Source organism: Manis javanica, chromosome 14 (assembly GCF_040802235.1).
Source record: "Manis javanica isolate MJ-LG chromosome 14, MJ_LKY, whole genome shotgun sequence".
Classification (NCBI taxonomy): domain Eukaryota; kingdom Metazoa; phylum Chordata; class Mammalia; order Pholidota; family Manidae; genus Manis; species Manis javanica.
This window is the reverse complement of record NC_133169.1, coordinates 57394487-57412939: the sequence shown is the minus strand read 5'-3', so window position 1 is coordinate 57412939 and position 18453 is coordinate 57394487. Positions and strand designations below refer to the sequence as shown.

Genomic DNA, 18453 nt, shown 5'->3' with positions numbered 1-18453 from the left:
GAGACGGAGTCTCACCTAGCTGCGTGCCCCCCACCAGTAGGTACACTTTGTCAGTTTCAGCAGCTACTTCCCATGTGGCTCTCATTTCATGCCAGACCCACAGACAAAAATGTAGGTCAGCTTTGCATTTTTCCACATTGGTACAATGCAAGCAGCAAGTGCCGGATACTGAGTTTAAGCATACTTTTAAGTAAGCAACAGCTGGAAAGGGCAAACATTTTACACAAAGCTCTACATATTTTTGATGATAGCATGTGATTTCTAACAATACTAGGGATGGATGGGATTCTATTTGTGGAGAATAAATCTTTAGAACCCTTTGATATTTTTCTGGTTAACTCTAGCATATACTTAAATGTCATAGGGACGAGGAAAAGGGCCTCTTGCCAATTTGGTTTCACAGACCCTAAGACATCCTTAGGTCTGCTTGTCAATAGGCAAAGTCTTCAGATCAACTGCTCAACAAACCATTAGAAAAGTTCAGGAATAATTCAGCTAATGTTTAGCATAAAATCAGATGTGTGCTTTAAAGTTACACACGAGTTATATGTATTTTTAGACCAGAGTATTTTTTTTACTCATTTTATTATCATTAATCCACAATTACATGAAGAACATTATGGTTACTAGACTCCCCCCTTCACCAAGTCCCCCCCCAACAAACCCCATTACAGTCACTGTCCATCAGTGTAGTAAGATGCTGTAGACTCACGACTTTAGACCAGAGTATTTTTAAAAGGTACTCTATTTTTAACTTGTAAGAGGCCTTCATAAGCCACTTAGTTTATTCCTTAAAGATGTACACTTTAAAGAGAGAAATGCTGAGGTACAGTAATGTGGCCTCATTGTGCTCTTCCAAAGGCTGGCAAGACGACTTTGCAACCTGTCTGTCCAGATTTTCTTGCAAGTCAATATCAAAAAGAAAAAGATAAAGTAAAATAATATTACTTTCTCTCACATGGATCTGGAAACAAACCCAAATGTTAAGCTTTGGAGTCCACGATTTTAACTTAGTAAAATGGACAGCTTTAAAAGTGGGTGAACTGGGTACACAGGAAACCCAGGAGTGTCTGCTACCGAATGACAGGCAGGCAGTGTGTGTATTTTATCCTGTCTTGGCAGAGACTTCCTTTTCGCTGGGAAAACAAAACCCGTAATAGCTGTTCCTGACCCCTATTTACCTTTCTAACCTATAATTAGACATACTACTAATTCTTATTATACATGGTAAAAAGCCATTTGAATTTTACTTACTAAAGCAGCCATTCTATAAAGCGTGGTTCATACTATCACTTCTTTTTTTTGTCAATGTTGCACATGAAAGAGAATCCTGTTGATAATAGTTATGTCTATGTCTATCCTCCAAACCAAAAGGGTAGGATATCTTGCTAGAAGTACACATTTTCCATCTTCAAAATAAATCCAGTCACAAGGTGGCTATATACCTTTCTGACTGGCTGAGTTAAGCCTTTGTTAAGCAGTCTTATCTCCTTTTTGTGGCCCCTTTACCTGAAAGAAGTATCAATGAATCTTTGGCACTTGATGCTGTTTTTGTGGTCCCAAGTGGAACAAGAAAAGTCATCTTAGGAATTGGTAAAAAAGGAAGTATACTTTTGTAGGAGAGATGACAGAGGCTAAGAAAGATAGAGCAATAAATATTGGCCAAGGCACTAATATGGGAATTTGGAGGGTTTCTTATTTTGTTTTGTTTTGCTTGTTCAGATTTTGAATAATGCTCTGGAATTTGGAAAAATGGAGAGGCATTGAGTAGAAATAAACTAATACAACATGACACCAAGTCCCAAACCAATGAGGGTCACAGACTTGCTTTAATACCATTTTGATTATTTTATTGCATCTCATTGTGAACCTATGGAAAAGGAAGTGAATTAGCATATAAAGGGTGGCAGGTCCTCTTTCTCCCTCATCCCTTTGAGTATGTCCCTCCCTAGAGTGACTGGAATGACCAGGCCAAACCATGATTTAGTGTGAAAGAATCACATTCTTCATTAAACCTGGGATCGATGCATCAGCTGCCTGCCTTTCAAGCATCTGGAACTGCTGCTCCAGGGGAAATATAAAAAGTGCTGGGAAAGAGCCAACTTTTCCACAGTCCTACAGTCAGGAAAGAGTTCCTCCACCAGAGACCAACGCTGCATCCCCATCCTGTCTCTAATTTCTGACTTTACCTCCTTTGACCCACATTCCTCTTCACTTTCAGGTTAATATAGAATACACACATGGCAGAGCAGTGTAGAGCTTCAGTTTCAGAGAGTCCGTAATTGATCCACGGATCCAGACGGCCGACATTTACAGAGCACATTGTGTGCATGGACTATCAGAGGCCCGAGTGATGTGATGATAAACCCCTAGCATTAAACACTCTTTTAACCCTCCAGAAGAAATTATTATTTGCAAACCAGTCTCTCTTCACTGTTGCTTGGCTGTGTCAACATTACATTTCCTTACCACAGTGTCCTCTCAAACCCAGAAGCCTATCATTTGGGCATCGCACGGGCTGCCCTGCCTGCCTCCGAGGTGCCCGTTTTGTTTGTTGTTTTCTCCCTGGCTGGGAAGGCCATGCCCACATCCTGGGAATGCTTTGTGGGCAGCAGCCTGTGGTGGTACCTGCTCCACCAGGCAGCAGCTCCAGAGCCGAACCTCAGTGATCAAGTTACGCTGACTTCTCAAAACAGGGGAAATGGCAAGACCTCAGGCTTAAGCTGCTTTCCCCACACCTCCTGCCACAAAGTACCCCATAACCACTCATTTTTCCCTTTCATAGTAACAAATGTGTTTCTTGGCATTGTGCATATGTGTGTGTGTGTCTGTTAATTCCAGAACCCAGATGGGCACAGCATAACCGAAAACAGGAATAATCGTTTCATCAGCTAACTAGTAAAACAAGTTATAAGAACAACAATCAAGAAGCAAGTTCCCTCTTTGCTCTCCTTCTCTCTCTCTGGCTCTTTGCCTTCCTTTCCTCAAATCTAGAATTCACCTGAATATTCGCCGTTACTCCCTTTCCCTCTATTGGAAACAGGATGAGCATAAGCTGGCCTTACGTGTTTGCGGTTTTTGTTGCCTTGAGTGTCAGATTTAAATATGAAAAGGCAAGAAAACAATCATATTTAAATTCTTGGTGCCCTAAGATATTACACAAAACCATTACTTAGGGTTCTTCTTGGTCCTGTGCCTCCCTTGACTCATCCTCTGTAAGGCCCTTCCGCCACATGAATCCAGAGCTTATCTAACCATCTCATCTCTCCAAAACACAACCATAAACCAGGACGTGGGTCCCCAGACCTTCCTAGGTTACCTACTTACATGTTATAAAAAGCATGTACTAAAGGTGTTAATCATTCATAACATCAAAAAAATAGAGGAAACATACATAATTATATTAACAAAAGACAAGATTGCCACTGATGAAATTAACAGATACTAACAAAAGTTCCTAATAAATGTAGGGATGAAGCGAACTACTGAAGCATGAAAAAGACAGTCTAACAAACATGAAACTGCACAGAAGTCATTTCCAATAAAATGAGGAACAAGACAGCAGTTCTATTTGTCGACACTGATTTAGAGGGTTAAATTAATGCAATAAGTCAAGAAAGTGAAATAATCATCATAAATATTGAAGAGACTATTGTACCTTTACTTGCAGATGATGAAATAACTTTAGTTTTTACAAAAAAAAAACAGCATTAGCTAAAAGGTTTGGTAGGGTGACTAAATAAAAAAAGCACATATTCACAAGCAAGTTTTTTTCTTTATTACGAATACCCAATTAGAAATCTAAATGGGATTTCTTCAAAAACTACAAAATAATTAGAAATAAATATAACAAGAAAGTGCATAATCTAAGTGGGAGGCTGGGGGAAGACACCTATAGAGTCTCATTAAACAGCATAAAATTAGACCAAAACCTTAGAAAGAAGAAAAGTTAGGGAAGAAGGCTGAAGGAATTCTTGGTGATTATTAGTATTAATATAGTTCACAGAAATCATCCCACTATAATAACAGCTAATATTTATAACTTTCAGCACTCTTGTAAATGCTTTAAGGTACTTACTTAGAGGACAGTACAATTATTTGAACATTACACATGAGGATGTTTTGAAGGGCATATATTGCAAAATCTTTGCTTTTAACCGTGAGACTTTTTGCTTTTCAAATCTCTTTTCTCTAATTTTACCCATTCACCCAATAGGCTTGTGTATTTTAAGTCTTTAAGGATATAAGAGATTAAAGAGCAAGCTGGAAGATGTAGCATCAGCAAAGCCCTCTGGGGTAACACTTCACCATTTAATACAAAAAATGACAAATGGTGGATGTAGGAACCACATGAACACAGCCTTCTGCTCTGACTTCATGTGAGACAAGTCCTAAAATTCCCATTGGATCTTACTCTACCACTACTGTACAGTAAGATGACTGATATTCTTGATAGAATACTGAATCATAAAAAGGTAACTAACTTCATGCCCAACATGCTTTTTACAGATACCTAAGTACACATCCTATTTTTAAAAAAATCTGTTCAAAAAGTTTAAAATGTAAAAAGTTTTGGTGCTTGAAGTGGCCATCCTCAACATTCAGATGTTTAGCATGCCACATTCACCAATGGCTCTGAATAGCTGATATTTTAGTATTATCTTCTAAAGCTTTCTCTGTATTTTCAATTCACCATCACTGTCTATGCTTTGGGTTCTATGCATTGAATTGAGAAAGAATCTGTCCAACCCACTGATACCTTCTAGGTGCTTTTGGAATATGATAGAATAGTCACAGACACATGGTAGCAAAGGTATTCCTCAGGCCCTCTAAGCTTTCCTTTCATGCCATCACAGTCAGAGAAATACAAGACTGTCCCTTACCGGTCCCCTGTGTATCCTGGGCTGCAATGACATTGGCCGGTGGTGGTGTCGCACCTCCCTCCGTTATGGCACTGACATTCTTGTGAACAGTTCTTTCCAAAGCGACCCTCTGGGCAAGGTTGACCACACACTGTGCCCTGCATTCGAAGAGACTTGGAAAATTAGATGGGCCTCCAGCCAGGAAAGGGCCGAAGGGCTGAAGGTGGGGGAGGAAACACAGAGGGAAAGAGGGATATGGGAGCAGGGCTGCAAGAAAATGAGAATGAAGGGGATTATAGCACCATTAACTCTTCTCATCATCTTAAAAATGTTAGAAATTTTAAATGGATTTACTTAGCTGGGTAAGCCTCCATCTCAACATAACATTCAAAGATGGCAGAATGGTAATCTTAAGAACAACCCATATTAAAACACTGAAGTTTAAGATAAAGTTACATGAAATTATTATGGTAACCTGAGGAATTTATGAATCCTCCGAAGTGTTCTTCCCTGTATCTTACATATACAGTAAGTCAACAATACTTATTGAACATCCATTACATAAATGGCAACAGTTGGTACAAGTGATATCCAAACGCTTTACCATATGTTCTAAAGAAAATACCCATTATCACGTTGACTTTATTTCTTATAATGTAGCCTATGGTTGAAATTTTGTGTGCTTGAGTTAACAATAACATTGCCTAAGAAATAATTCTATAAGAATAAACCTAGACATTTTATTTCAGAAGAAAAACACTTTTATTTTCAGCTGGTACAACAGCTGCCGCTGGGCCAAGATCAATAGGAAAGCTTATTTTCTGGGAAGAAAAATCAAGAGAGCATGTCGGACAGGTCTCCTCACCCGAGAGGCTGTCCATCTTGTCAGGCAATCATTATATTTATTTCAATCCTATGTGAAGAAGCATAAGATACTGTACCAATAAGTCAATGAAATACCCTACTATTTTCTGCTTCACTTGGTCACAAAACTTGGGCTTGTAGTTTATCATCTCTTTATTGGAGCTATCATCAGGGCAAACAACATACCCCAAATATCAGGGATTTTTTAAATGTATTTGACCGTTGGAAGCTGTTGCTTTGTCCTCCTTTTCTCTAAAAAAAGGCAGACGGTGGGCACTCTGAAATTGGAGGCTAGTGAATGCCAGATGGTTTTGTAAATGTTTATTCTGGATAGCATAAGAAAATACATTTCCTCTAACTCCTGGCTCCCCACAAAGGCAGTTGGTGTGCTAATTAAGTCCCCTCTGGTGGTTTCTAGCTATCTACAAACAGCGGAAGTTCTTCCAGACTCTTGGAACTGAAAAAGCCTTTGAGAGATGATTCAAATCAGTGCTTTGCTGAGAATCATCTATGTGCCAGGCATAGTGCTAAGCTCTGAGAATCAAAGATAAGGTCATAGCCCTTAATTAGCTCGTAATGTGGTGAGGGGGACAGATGTAAAAATAGCTCTAATTCCTCTATTCTAGCGCAACTATCAACATGACTGAAGGAATAATGTGCCAAGGGTAAATCTGTGGTAAGCAGGGTTTCTGGTGGATATGCCCACTCTCTCAGGGACTGACTCTACCTACCCACATTTTGTAATGGTCCCACATGAACTTCAGAGATTTTGTTGAAATGCTGTTTATGAATAAGGATTAATGTGAACAAAACAGCTTTAAGGAGAATGTTGTTTCCATTAGTTGAAATACATCTGCATGTGTATGTATAATAGGAATAAATATTCATCTTTGAAAAGTACCTAGGATGATAGCAGAAATAAAGTGTAAAGAGAAGCGTATGTTAGAAGCTCAGCTACACACAGAGAAAAATGACCTGAAACATTCAGTGAGGAACTTCCATCAAGGAAGGAGGCCCAGAGTAGAAAGGAAGTGGTGGAGGGAGGTTTCACTGGGCTGCCAGATCCATCTGCCCACCTACTGGGACTCACAGTCCAAGCCTAAGGCTACCACTATCCCACACAATGACCACCCCAATCAAGAAGAAAGCTGTATCTCAAAATGAGACAACTCTACAGACAATGTCAACAAAAAAGTCCTAGGAGTAGAATGCCTACAGCTCCTCATCCAAGACCACGGGGTTCTCTGGACACTGCTACCCCAGCAAAATCCTTCCCTGGCCAAGCACCAAGCAATGACAAGTGCTGACCACAGGCTGACTACAAGAAATGAAAGAAGGGAAGGAGTCAGAGATAATTCAGCATTCCTACCTTGGGGAACTAAGAAGGAGGTGTTGGCTTGAACTAAGATAAAAAAGGAAGAGGAGTAGCCTTAGGAAAGACGTGGGATTATGGCAAATTTATCTATTAACATGGACGTTGATGGGCCTAGTTGATCAGCTCAGGAGCCTCTCAAAGGCTCCTTTGTTCACCTTCTCGGCAGGTACTCGGTAGAAGGCCCCCTTGCTCTGACTCCACTGCTTCGTGGAGCTCCTCCAGCTCCGCTCCCAGAGTCAGACCTTGTCTTGCCTGCCCCTCCTAACGTGCACCTCGGGTCTGGCATTTGTGTCTCACTTGTCCCAGTGGCCTCAACAGCTTCAAGACTTCCTTACTTCCCATGATTCTCACTGGGAAGTACACGCCAATTCTCCTTTGCTCTACACCTATAAAAGGACAAGACCAGGCCAATTCCATTCCATCTCGGGCTCCTAAGGCTCCAGCAGGGGCGAGCCCAGGCAGATGGTGGCTTCTTGTCCTCCTGTAGGGAATCCAGGTTTGTGACAAATGCACATCTGGGCTCAGGTGAGGTGAGGTCAAGATTCAGCAGATGATTGTTAAAGTCATGGGTCTGGATGAGATTCCTAGAGTAGATTTTTAATGAGAAAAGAAAAGGACAGGACTGAAACCTAGGAGATACTGTAATAAAATGATATATAGAGAAAGGAGGAGTAGGAAAAGAGATTTTTAGTAAGAGACATAGGAAAGAAGGTCATCAGAGTAGTGGAGGGAAAGGAGATTGAGAAAAGGTGAATGAACAATGGTGTCAAATGGTTTCGTGAAGTGAAGCAGAATGAGAACAGAAGTCACCCCTCGATTTGGCAATTACTAAGTCGCCTGAGACCTGGCAAGAGCAGCTTCACTACAGCGCACGGAGGTAGAAGGTGATCACGAGGTGAATTCCGCTTTTAATTTTTGTTTGTTAATGAAGGAAACAAACATCAGTCCTTTACTCTTCTGCCTTTAAGCAAACACATGTACATACCAAGTTAGAGAGATAAGGACCAATATTACTCCAAGATTTCAGAGAAATCTAGTTGGCAAACCGGCTTTAACAGTGGATATTTCACATAAGACTATACCTGTGAGATACGACATAAATAAAGTGCAATGTGGTTAACGTTTGGGACGTGTGGTGAGTTACAGCTTCCTCTTGAATTATCATACCAAAGGCTCCCAGAAGTTCTCTGATACTCAGTTAACTTGGCTTACCTCACGTATCTCCATTTATATGACTGGATAACTTTTTCACATAAATTAAGCTGCTGAGAATAATGTTCTCAAAGGACATTAGTGATCCATGACACTTAATTATGAAAATGACTATATATTTAAATACTTCCAGTGTTTAGCAGCTCTGTCTGTCACGTGTGAGAGGAGATATGTCCCTCTTTTTTATTCTAAGGGGAAAGGCAGGACAGATGGCCACTGTCTTTTCCGTGAGGACCCTTAGTGCACTTCAAGCTTCAATCACCTTCTGCCTTCTGTGGACTGAAGGATTCCGGCTTTGACACGGTTACGTATTTCCAATGGTGGAATCTTTAAACTTCAATATAACTTTCTTTTGTGGTAAAATCCTTCACATAAGGCATTTTCACTTGAGTATCCTGTAACAGGTGACTTTGGGAGGAAAGGAGAGCGGCTTACCAGCCAGCCAGAAGGGCAAGAGCATTCTCCAGTGACATGATGACAAACTCCTCCGTTTTGGCAGGGGCATCTCTGCTCACACTGTGGACCATGCTTGCCAGGGGGACAAAGATCCTCACAGCTGAGGGATTAATGAGAGACAAAGGACACCGTTATTTACCCAACCACACGACCCTCACAACTGCACTAGGCCCTAGAGCTTTCTCGGTTCAGTATTGTTCATATCATTAACATCAAGAACATTAATCATATTGGCTGGAAAGGTCCTCGTCCTTCTCTTCATTTGGGGGTATTTTCTAATGAGACCATTTAAATTTGAAGAGAATCTGTCCTATCTGAGAGCACCAAGGACGGCTCTTGTTGGTCAGACACTCTTTCATGACTGGTGCTTTCCATGTAGCTTTTATAAAGCCCATGTGTTACATCTGAAGTCTACTTTTGTTTGCACTTTTGTTCTAACTGCAGAGGAGACTGAAAAGTTAGCACATATTCTTCATAATCAATTTTCAGCATTTTCTTCTTCGGACTGAAGAGTCTCCATGCCTTTGACCACCCCCACCTCCATGTCATGGGAACAAATCTTCTCCTCTAAAGCCTCTAATTGTCTTTTTTGCTCTCCTATGAAATTGTTCCAAGTTTCCCAAAGCCCTATTGAGCTGTGTTCTTGATAAAACCCATAAAAGCAATATTAACAAATTAAATAGTTTGAGGTGATCATTCATTCTTCTGAAAATCAGGGCTTTCTAAAAAAATGTAAATTTTTCTTTAGCTTTACTTTATAGCCATTATTACTGTTGGCAGGAAGTATTTACCTAATCAGCTGCATTTTTTTTCAAGTCTTAGTTCTGTGATTTACAAGTGTAATTACTCAGTAAGAGAACAAGATTTTTTATCTCCTATTTTTTTTTTTTTTGGCAAGTTCTGCCTCTGACTTTGTTTCCTAATACAAGCAAACCAAAGAATGCCCTTCCTACAAAATAAAGAAAGTAGTGGAGGTTAAGTAGCTGTTTCAATATTCTCTAGAAAGAATTAAACTATGTATGTGCACATATCATACATGTGAGCATATACTTTTATAGTCACAAAGCAACATATGTTTCCAAAGGCATTAACTAACCCAGCTAACCCTTCTAACCTTTTTCCATGGACTATTTCTAACATCTTCCCCTATTCTTATTTTCTGAGGCACTGAACCCACCCAGCTTTACCCAGCTAGTTAGGTGCCACTTGGAGCAGAACAAGACGGACCATTAAGCCAGAAGTGTAAAATGAATGCAATTGTGGAAGAATCAAAGCAGAACCTCAAATTTGCTGCATGAGCCTCCAAATATTGCCTTCCTGGCCCTCTCTATCTCTGCCCTGCCTGAAGCAAAGCACAGAAGTGACCCTTAGACTCCAGCCAGGCTCTGATGTGCAAGGGTCAAACAGCAGGGTCACCTAGTGGCCATTATACTGATCTCCACATCTGTGCCTGGAGGCCCACCCTTACAGCAGCTTCAGGAAGCAAGAGACACAGAAACACTGGAATCCGGGGGCCACAGCAGCACAAATGGAGAAGGTGAGTGGGTTCTGCCATGCTGCCCAGCAGCATGTCACTTACAAAGCTCCGGTGTATCCCGGCGGGCAGCGGCATTCCCCCGTGACATGGTCGCAGGTGGCTCCATTCTGGCACTGACATCTCTGGTGACAGTCATTCCCATAGGTGCCCTGCTCACAGCGGTCCTCGCAGCGCCAGCCCCGGAAGCCTGCAGTGCAGTGGCAAGCCCCCGTGATGGGGTTGCACAGAGCCCTGTTTTTGCACTGGCACCGGCTGCTACAGTGGGGCCCCCAGTGATCACCATCACAGGCTGAGGTGGGAAAGAAATGTGCAGGGCATCAGAGTATGGGTGTGAGTAATGGCAACCTCCTCCGAACCAGCTTTCTTCTGCCCTTAGAGAGAATGTTTTGCTGATCCTTCATGGCCATTCTGTAACTGGGCATGGGGCTCCAGTACCACCCACGGCAGTGCCTCACAGACTGGTGCTTGACACCAGGAGAGCCGCTTCCTATCACTCTGCTGCTTAAGCACCATGGCATTCTCCAACTCCATGCCTTTGCTCAGCCTGTGCCCTGCAGCTGAAGTGTGGAGTCTGATGTGGCTGGAGTAATGAGGGCTGGGGGCGATGTGAGTAGTCGTTGGGGGAGAGAAGGTTGGCTAGACAGATGGCATGGTCAGCTCACCCAGGGACTTTTGGGCATGCTAAGGGGTTGGGATTGCACCTTGTGGGCAAGGGATGGGTAGTAAAGGATTTTAAGCAATCAGGGACAATGCAGATTTGCCTCCTAGGAAGGTCAGCTGGCTACAGTGTGAGGAAAGGGCAGGAAGGAGCTGATGATGAGAGGCAGGCAAGAAGAACAGCAGTAGTTCAGGACATGAGTGAGGTTCAGGGGCCTGAGCTCAGGCAGCAATAGTGGACACGGGGGGACGACGCAGAGGCAGAGCTGCTGAGGAGTGGGCTGACCCTGCTGTAGTCTGGGCCAGAGTACCCCAAAAGGAAACTGGATCTGCTTTTCAAGATACCAGTCCAAGTACACATAAGTGGGAGGTAATCGGAAAAGACTCAGTGTTTAAAGTCACTGATTGATATAAAAAATAAGACAAACCTGAAACTGAACTAGAGCAGATAAAAAGACAATAGGCACATGAAACCAGGTAAGACAAAAGCAGAAAACAGCACTTAAAAGATAGATTTAAAGGTAAGGTTGCAAAGAAAAGGAAAAGTGTCTGCAATTCAAGTTAATGAGAACAGAAAGGGGAGCAGGGAAGGAAAATCCTCATCCTGAACATTCTAAAAATTATAAAGGGAGATGATAAGCAAAACCTGTGCACTGCTTAGCCAATTGCATATTTATTCATTAATTAGATGCTATAAAAATCACTAGGAGAGATGCACCCTGCCTAGAGCTCTTAGGATAAATTGCTTTTATGATTAAAAAAAAAAAAGTTTCAGATCATAAAAATTTTGTAACTTTAAATGATTTGGAATAAACTATTGAGAAAAAAAACAGGCACACAGTGAACAACTTACTAGACATGTAGGATTCATCAACCAATATAAAAAACTACCTTTCACTTCATAATATCAAAAGGTTTAAATGAGTAATTCTCTTTTTAATCAGTATGGCTTTGGTCTCATTAGTACTTTAATAAACATACCTTAACACAATTAAAAACAATGAGATAGAATTATTGAACCTAAAGCAGATCAAGAAAGTAATTACCTAAGAACTCTGCAATCTTCTGTCACAAAATAAGATTAGATGGTAATTTCAAAATGAAATTTAAGACTAATTGTTATTCATATGAGTTGCTTCTTTTAGTGGCTATGGATATGGACAAATAATTTTTTTTCGATTGTAATTCTTTCAATCTAGGATCTATTCTTAAAAAAGAAATTACACAGCATGTTCCTTTCAATCCTTCCAGCTATCCCAGGTAGAGAACGACCTATCCTGTTTCTAAGGTGCACCAAAGTAAATTATATAGTCCTTGGTAAGTTCCCTGAATTCATCAACCCTAAGAATAAGAAAAATCTCATCCCACATATGCCAAACCCATTATCCTATCATTTGATCCTTTTTCTCCCATCCTCCTCACAATTCCGTCAATCTAGTTCATCACTGTTCTCTGTACTATTAATGATCTTACTCCTGAAACAGGAATGCATCCTTGAGCTTGCTCTTTGCTAGACTAAATACTACAATCACAATATTTTTACTTATTTTTTAAAAGTTTGTTCAGTTTCACTCATTTTCTTTGCTGCAGTTTCCATATCCCTCTCAATTTCCAGGAGCTTCCAATATTAAATTAAATATCCCTTTTTGTATAGTGGAGCATTAAATGATTGACACAAAAAACAATTTTAGCTAATGAAATCACTTCGATAAAGACATCAAGATCACGTCAAAAGCATTAAAAAGCAATCATGAGGTATTAAGAGTTCTTTCTCCGCACTGTGACTGTGGGTGCAAACGTTCTGCAGTGTATGGTTTACAATAACAGGACAGTGGTAGTAGGAAGTCAAGATCCTGAGGGCAAAGAACTGGCCTCTCCTTCCTGACGCATCTCCACACCCCATCCAACAACCGCTCTCCCAACAGAGCAGCCAGGCAGAGGCCAGTTCTATTTTCCTGGGGATAGATTAAAACAACAACAAAATAAAACCTGAAAACCCTTAAGATAGCTTCTCCTGATAGAAGCAAATTTACAGCAGAAACGATAACTATCAGCATCAAAGAAACGGATTCCGGCTTTTAAAGAAATATTATCATGTCGACACGGTGAACTTCCTGGCTATATCTAAGCACTGTGGCATGCTTTGAAGTGACAGTTTCTCCCCCTGGGGCTGTATTTCCCTAGCAAGCCACTGATACAAGGGCCTCCCAATGTGAATACTGGGCGTCATATGGGCTATGCTAGGGGAAAATCCACATAGAGAAGTTTATAGACAAACAGGCAGGAAGGAGAACAAGAGGGACACAGAAGCCTGGATGCAATTTAGGCATCACTGTGACTTCCTTTCTGTTCTTTATTTGTTGTATTTAACTACTTCAACACATTCACTTTCAAATGTATCCCAATGAGTTACAGTTTATCACACAAAAGCCAGCTTTCTCTCCTGATTACTACAAATACAAGGGTACACTGACTGTCTAGACAAGAGGCAGAATTTGTTCCTTCTGTTTAGTGCCAAGCTTGACCAATTATCCTAAATTCAAGTACTGTGTTTGGAGAGCCAGTTTGGAGAGAATGAACTCAAATCTTCTGACATCTTTTACTCAACTCCTTGCTCTAATTTCAAGGGACAAGTTCTCCTCAAGAAAAAGTGACTGAGTCAGTGATTCCTACTGACAACTTTAAAAAATACAGTTAACATGAAAGAGCCTGAATATTCTAACAGGAAAAGGTAAATGAATATAATTTTGTTTCAGATAAAGTTGAAAAGAATGAATGCTAGTAAGGGAAGGATGGGTCATTTTAGGTTCTGGTTTCAGCTTTTATTGTGCTAATAGCTAGAAATGGGCTCTCAAATGCAATGTGTCCAAACTCATACAGATGTTTCAGCAGACAGCTTAATGAGGGTCTCAGACAATACAAGCAGCCTGCTCTAATAAGCAGCTTGCTCTCATACTAAGTTGGAAATAAAAGAACTGCTAAACTACTGTGTCATGTCAGAAGTACACAGTCCATGCTACAAGCCTTAGTGACAGCTAGCAGGGCACTAAATCCTCCCAAGACAAAGGACAAATAGAGCCCTGAATTTTGTAACTTCTGGCGATGCCACCAGCCACAGGTTATATTCATGGGTTGGGTACTGAAATTCACTCAGCTGATCTCTCTCAAGTACCTGTCATGTGCCATTGTACAAGGCCTAGAGTTCAAAGGTGAGTAATAGAGTGCATGCTCCTAGAAGCTTACAGTTTAAAGGCAGAGGCATCAACCTAGTAGGCAACACAATACTTTGTGATAAGCAGTAAAGACATGGACTAGGCACAATGGAAAACATGGGATGACACAAAACCAGGGTTGGTGAGCTGGGAAAGGTTCCCAGCTAAAATGATGTCTAAACTGAGACCTAAAGGCAGATGGTGCCATATTTAGGTAAGGGATAGAGAATTTGTACATAGAAAGAGGGGGCTGGGAAGAGGAGGGACATTAAAGATGGTATTATATTCAGAGAGATTAATATATCCAACAGCCAAAAGGCTTTTACACGGCAAATGAGCAAATGTGCATGAACGCCTTCTTGGGCATCTATGTTTTGCAACATGGCCATTATCATCTTTCTCAGCTACATGCACAACCAAAAGAAGTAGGGATAGAAATAAGTAGAAATGGAGAGATATTGGACATATTTTTTCCCCCATCAGTCCTCCCCAGTCTTCTACACTAAGACCAGAAATCTCTGTCCTTCAGGTACATTTTTCAGACCCAATCTGAGATGCTCTCTGAAAAAGACATTATATGTTCACCATGATGCTCACTGTGCACTTAGATCACAATTCTTATATATGTTCACCTTATTTCATATCTCTCAAATATAATTGAATTTAAGACACATTGGCACCCTTTCTTGATCTTAGCAGTTGTCAATAGAAGGTTTAGTACAACCAAGTCATGGAGGTCACCTCGTTGACAATGATGGTTAGAAGCATTCTAAGTTACATAGGTAGCAAGTGGTGAAGCACAGACCTCCTATCTCAGAGTCTATATTCTAAACTACTATATTTTACTCCAGCCAATGCTATAAGGATGTTTATCCCAGCACTGTTTATAACAACAAAAATTTGAAAGCAACCTTATTTTCTAGCAGTAGAAGGCTGGTGAAAAATATTTTGGTATAATCATATAATAGAATACTATGCATCAATTAAAACTGATATTATAGAAGGACGTCTAGTGAACTTGAAAGATATTAGCAATATCATAATTATAAAAAGTATAGTAGATAAAAAATATGCTCCACATGATCTATTTCCAGCAATACAATAGAATAAACCAGATAAAGTCATGAATTTAGATTAAAAAATGGCCAAATATCAGCAATTGTAAATAGTTAGACCTAATATCTGGGGAAGGGGGTAAGAGGGAGAATGAGAAAGACAGAGAGGCAGACAGAGACAGATATCAAAAGGTTCTATAGTAGTCAAATGGTGCCAATAGGTATCTCTGGGTCTTAAGATAATGCATGATTTTTCTTTTATATTTACTAGATTTTCTAATTTTCTGCAATCAATGTGTGTCCTTTTAGCATCAAGAGAAAAAGCAAGCAAAAATTATTTTTTTAAATGGCTCAATCTGCTGAGCATTTATATTGTGCCAGGTTCTGGGCTCCACGCTTTACACACCTCTTTCCAGTCCTCTCAGCAGTTGCAACAAAGTGGGTATCATTATGACGTTTAGCACACAGAAGGTATTTAGGATGAAAATATTAAGGTAAAACATCCCCAAACCCCCTACTAGTAAGTGGAGGTATCAATATTCAAACCCAAGGCTGTACTTAAACTAAAGCCCAAGTACTTTTCATGAGGCCATTCTGCTCCTAAAGTAGTGCAATTTTATATTTTAGTTAAACATAATATCCCACAAATATGTTCCCATCTAAAATGGCCCATTAAGACAGGGCGGCATAGGTCAAGACCATTCACTGAGCAAGCCTATGGGGTCCACCAATGAGTCGTTATTTAGGGGCACTGAAAATAGGAAGTTACCTCAGTAGTAAGAACACAGAATGTTTCTCAAAGAGTAAAAACTGAAGAGATGGACAGATCTGAAGGGCCTCTGCAAGTTGATAATGATTCTCTGCTAACAAAAAAGCCAGTAAGCTCACTGGGAAAACAGCATTGATGCCATTAGCTCTAGGAGCAGAGCCCTCTTAGGACCTGGCACGTGGTCTGTGCTCAAGATATACTTGCTGAATGAATGAAAATGATTATAAATATAGAGCACTGTAACTAACTTTCACAGGCAGAGAACCCTGTGGAACTACCATAACAATTCTAAGTACCTTCTCCTTTCCTAACTCACTTCAAACCCTTAGTCTAATTCTCCATGCAAGGGAAAGGAAGAGAAAGAAGGGGTTTTGAAGGTGTGTCAGCATTATGCAGCTATTTTATTTAAACCTCACAACAACTCAATGAGATAGTATAATTATTCCAACATTTCATGTACAAAATAGACTCAGATGATAATTTGCTCCAACTCACTTAGCATCAAGTGGAAAAAGCATATGGGTTCAACCCAAACCTTTCAAGACCTCTAAAGATGCCATCTGTCCCAATGCCAGACAAACAGCTCAGGGAAGTGATTCCCATCAATGACAAAATTTAATATTAGTGGGCGTTAACTGCTCCTGCCTGGTTTTCAAAGCGGAACATTCTAGGATAAAAGCATCACAGATGTTTGGGAAACAATATTTGTTTGCCTAAAATGACGGTTCACGGGCTCCAAAGTATTAGAAGCAGGTTCATTAGAACAGTTTTGATAAAGAGTGTCCCAACATGTCCATAGCCACATGTGTATTGGCAAACACAAGGCATTAGGAAAAACCTTTGAGCAAATGGGAAATAGTTTAGTACATTTCTTATCTTCAAGTAGATAAGGAAGAAGGAAAGGCACACACTTATAGAGCAACAGAAATGCCACACTGAGAGATGTTGCAGAGGAAGGGACAAGGGCATGATAATATATTGTCTCAGCCAAAGGACTCCTTCAGGAAAAAAAAAAAAGAAGGATGAAATCATTTTTCCCTTAGAGGAAAGAGTGATGTTTACCATTAGGTTCACCTTGTTACAAAATGCATCACTCACTAGCTGCTCGAGGAGCAGGGATAATTATTTCACATTAGACAGACCTGGACCCTAGCTGGGCCATCACCACTTCACAGCCATGTAATCTTGCACCAGTCCCCAACCTTTGTTATGCTTAATTTTTTTTGTAAAATGGGATGGTGGGACATACTAATTATACAAAAATAACTTATTGTTATGTGTGATAGCACAGGTCTAGTAGCAGCAGAAATCCTATTCCATGGTCAGTACATTGGGATATCCCACCCCAGGGAAAAGAACAACCTAGGAAAACATCCTCCAGCTTATATCAAGCTGGAATAACAGGCCTGTCATTGGTTTGTATTATATGTTATATGTATGAAATGTTTGTATCATATGTATGTATGTCTTGTATGAATGAATCGTCCCAACAAAGACAATGTGGTTCTCAACAATGTGAATTTAAAAAACAAATCATCCAGTAATTCCATAAAGTAAGAAACAAGTCTTGGGATCACCCCCTTCATCCATTTTTGTAAAGCCACTGGAAAAAGCTCAGGCCTGCAGTGAAAACGAGCATTATCTGCCGTCCTATTCTTAACTGACAATTAAAATTCAGATTTAGAAATTTCCCACTTGCTGATGATCAATGTGTCCAGAGGTATAGGCTTGTATGTGGGGCCCAGAAATGTAAAAGGAGAAACTTAGAAGCAAACGCATGAACTTCTTAGTAATCCTCCCCTGAACATAAAGAAATCAGCAGTCATAAATAAAATCTAGAGAGTTTTTCCATATTAGGAGGCAAATCCTACAGACCTTATTTGCTTCAGCTTATCTACATCCACTAAGACCACAGCAGTAGCCTTCAAGTACATTTTGAAGTATAAGATGCTTTTATAAAGCAATTGGTTCTGAATTACAGAGATAACAAAAGTGCCCAATTCTCTGTACTTATGTGAGATCTAAACAAACCCCCGATAAACTGAACTATCCAATTTTTTGTTTGCTTTTGTTTTTGTGTCTTGGTGTAATACCTCTGGGACGTAAGAAGTCAAAATGTAGAATTATGTGGGTTTCAAGATTCTTATAGATACATCTCTACCAGATACTTACAGAATGATAACATATCATATCTTGGAACCCAAGTTTATCACTGGGAAAGTGATGTCAGCCTATAACATGTAACTACTCTCACCAGGGTTGCTCTTTGAACTAAGTGTATATGTTCCCTTAAAAGGCAAATGTCAAGTATCTATTAGGATGTATCAGTCAGCTATACCAACCTGAAAATATACTCATATGGAGTTTTGCCATGAAGCTCTCCCTTGACTTTAAACACAGAAAAATCTGCATCTATGAGAGAAATTAATAGGGAAGAAAATTCAGCCCTTCGTA

General features: G+C 40.2%; 1 protein-coding gene across 1 annotated transcript in view; it reads right to left on the bottom strand.

Moving 5' to 3' along the window:
• The window catches only part of MEGF10 (multiple EGF like domains 10), a 161088-nt gene that overhangs the window by 47547 nt on the left and 95088 nt on the right, over nucleotides 1-18453 (bottom strand). The window contains exons 6-8 of the mRNA XM_073221906.1: nucleotides 10349-10595; nucleotides 8749-8869; nucleotides 4884-5020 (exon numbers count right to left, since the gene is read on the bottom strand). Coding sequence (XP_073078007.1) covers nucleotides 4884-5020; nucleotides 8749-8869; nucleotides 10349-10595 — 505 coding nt within the window. The remainder of the gene's footprint in view (nucleotides 1-4883; nucleotides 5021-8748; nucleotides 8870-10348; nucleotides 10596-18453) is intronic.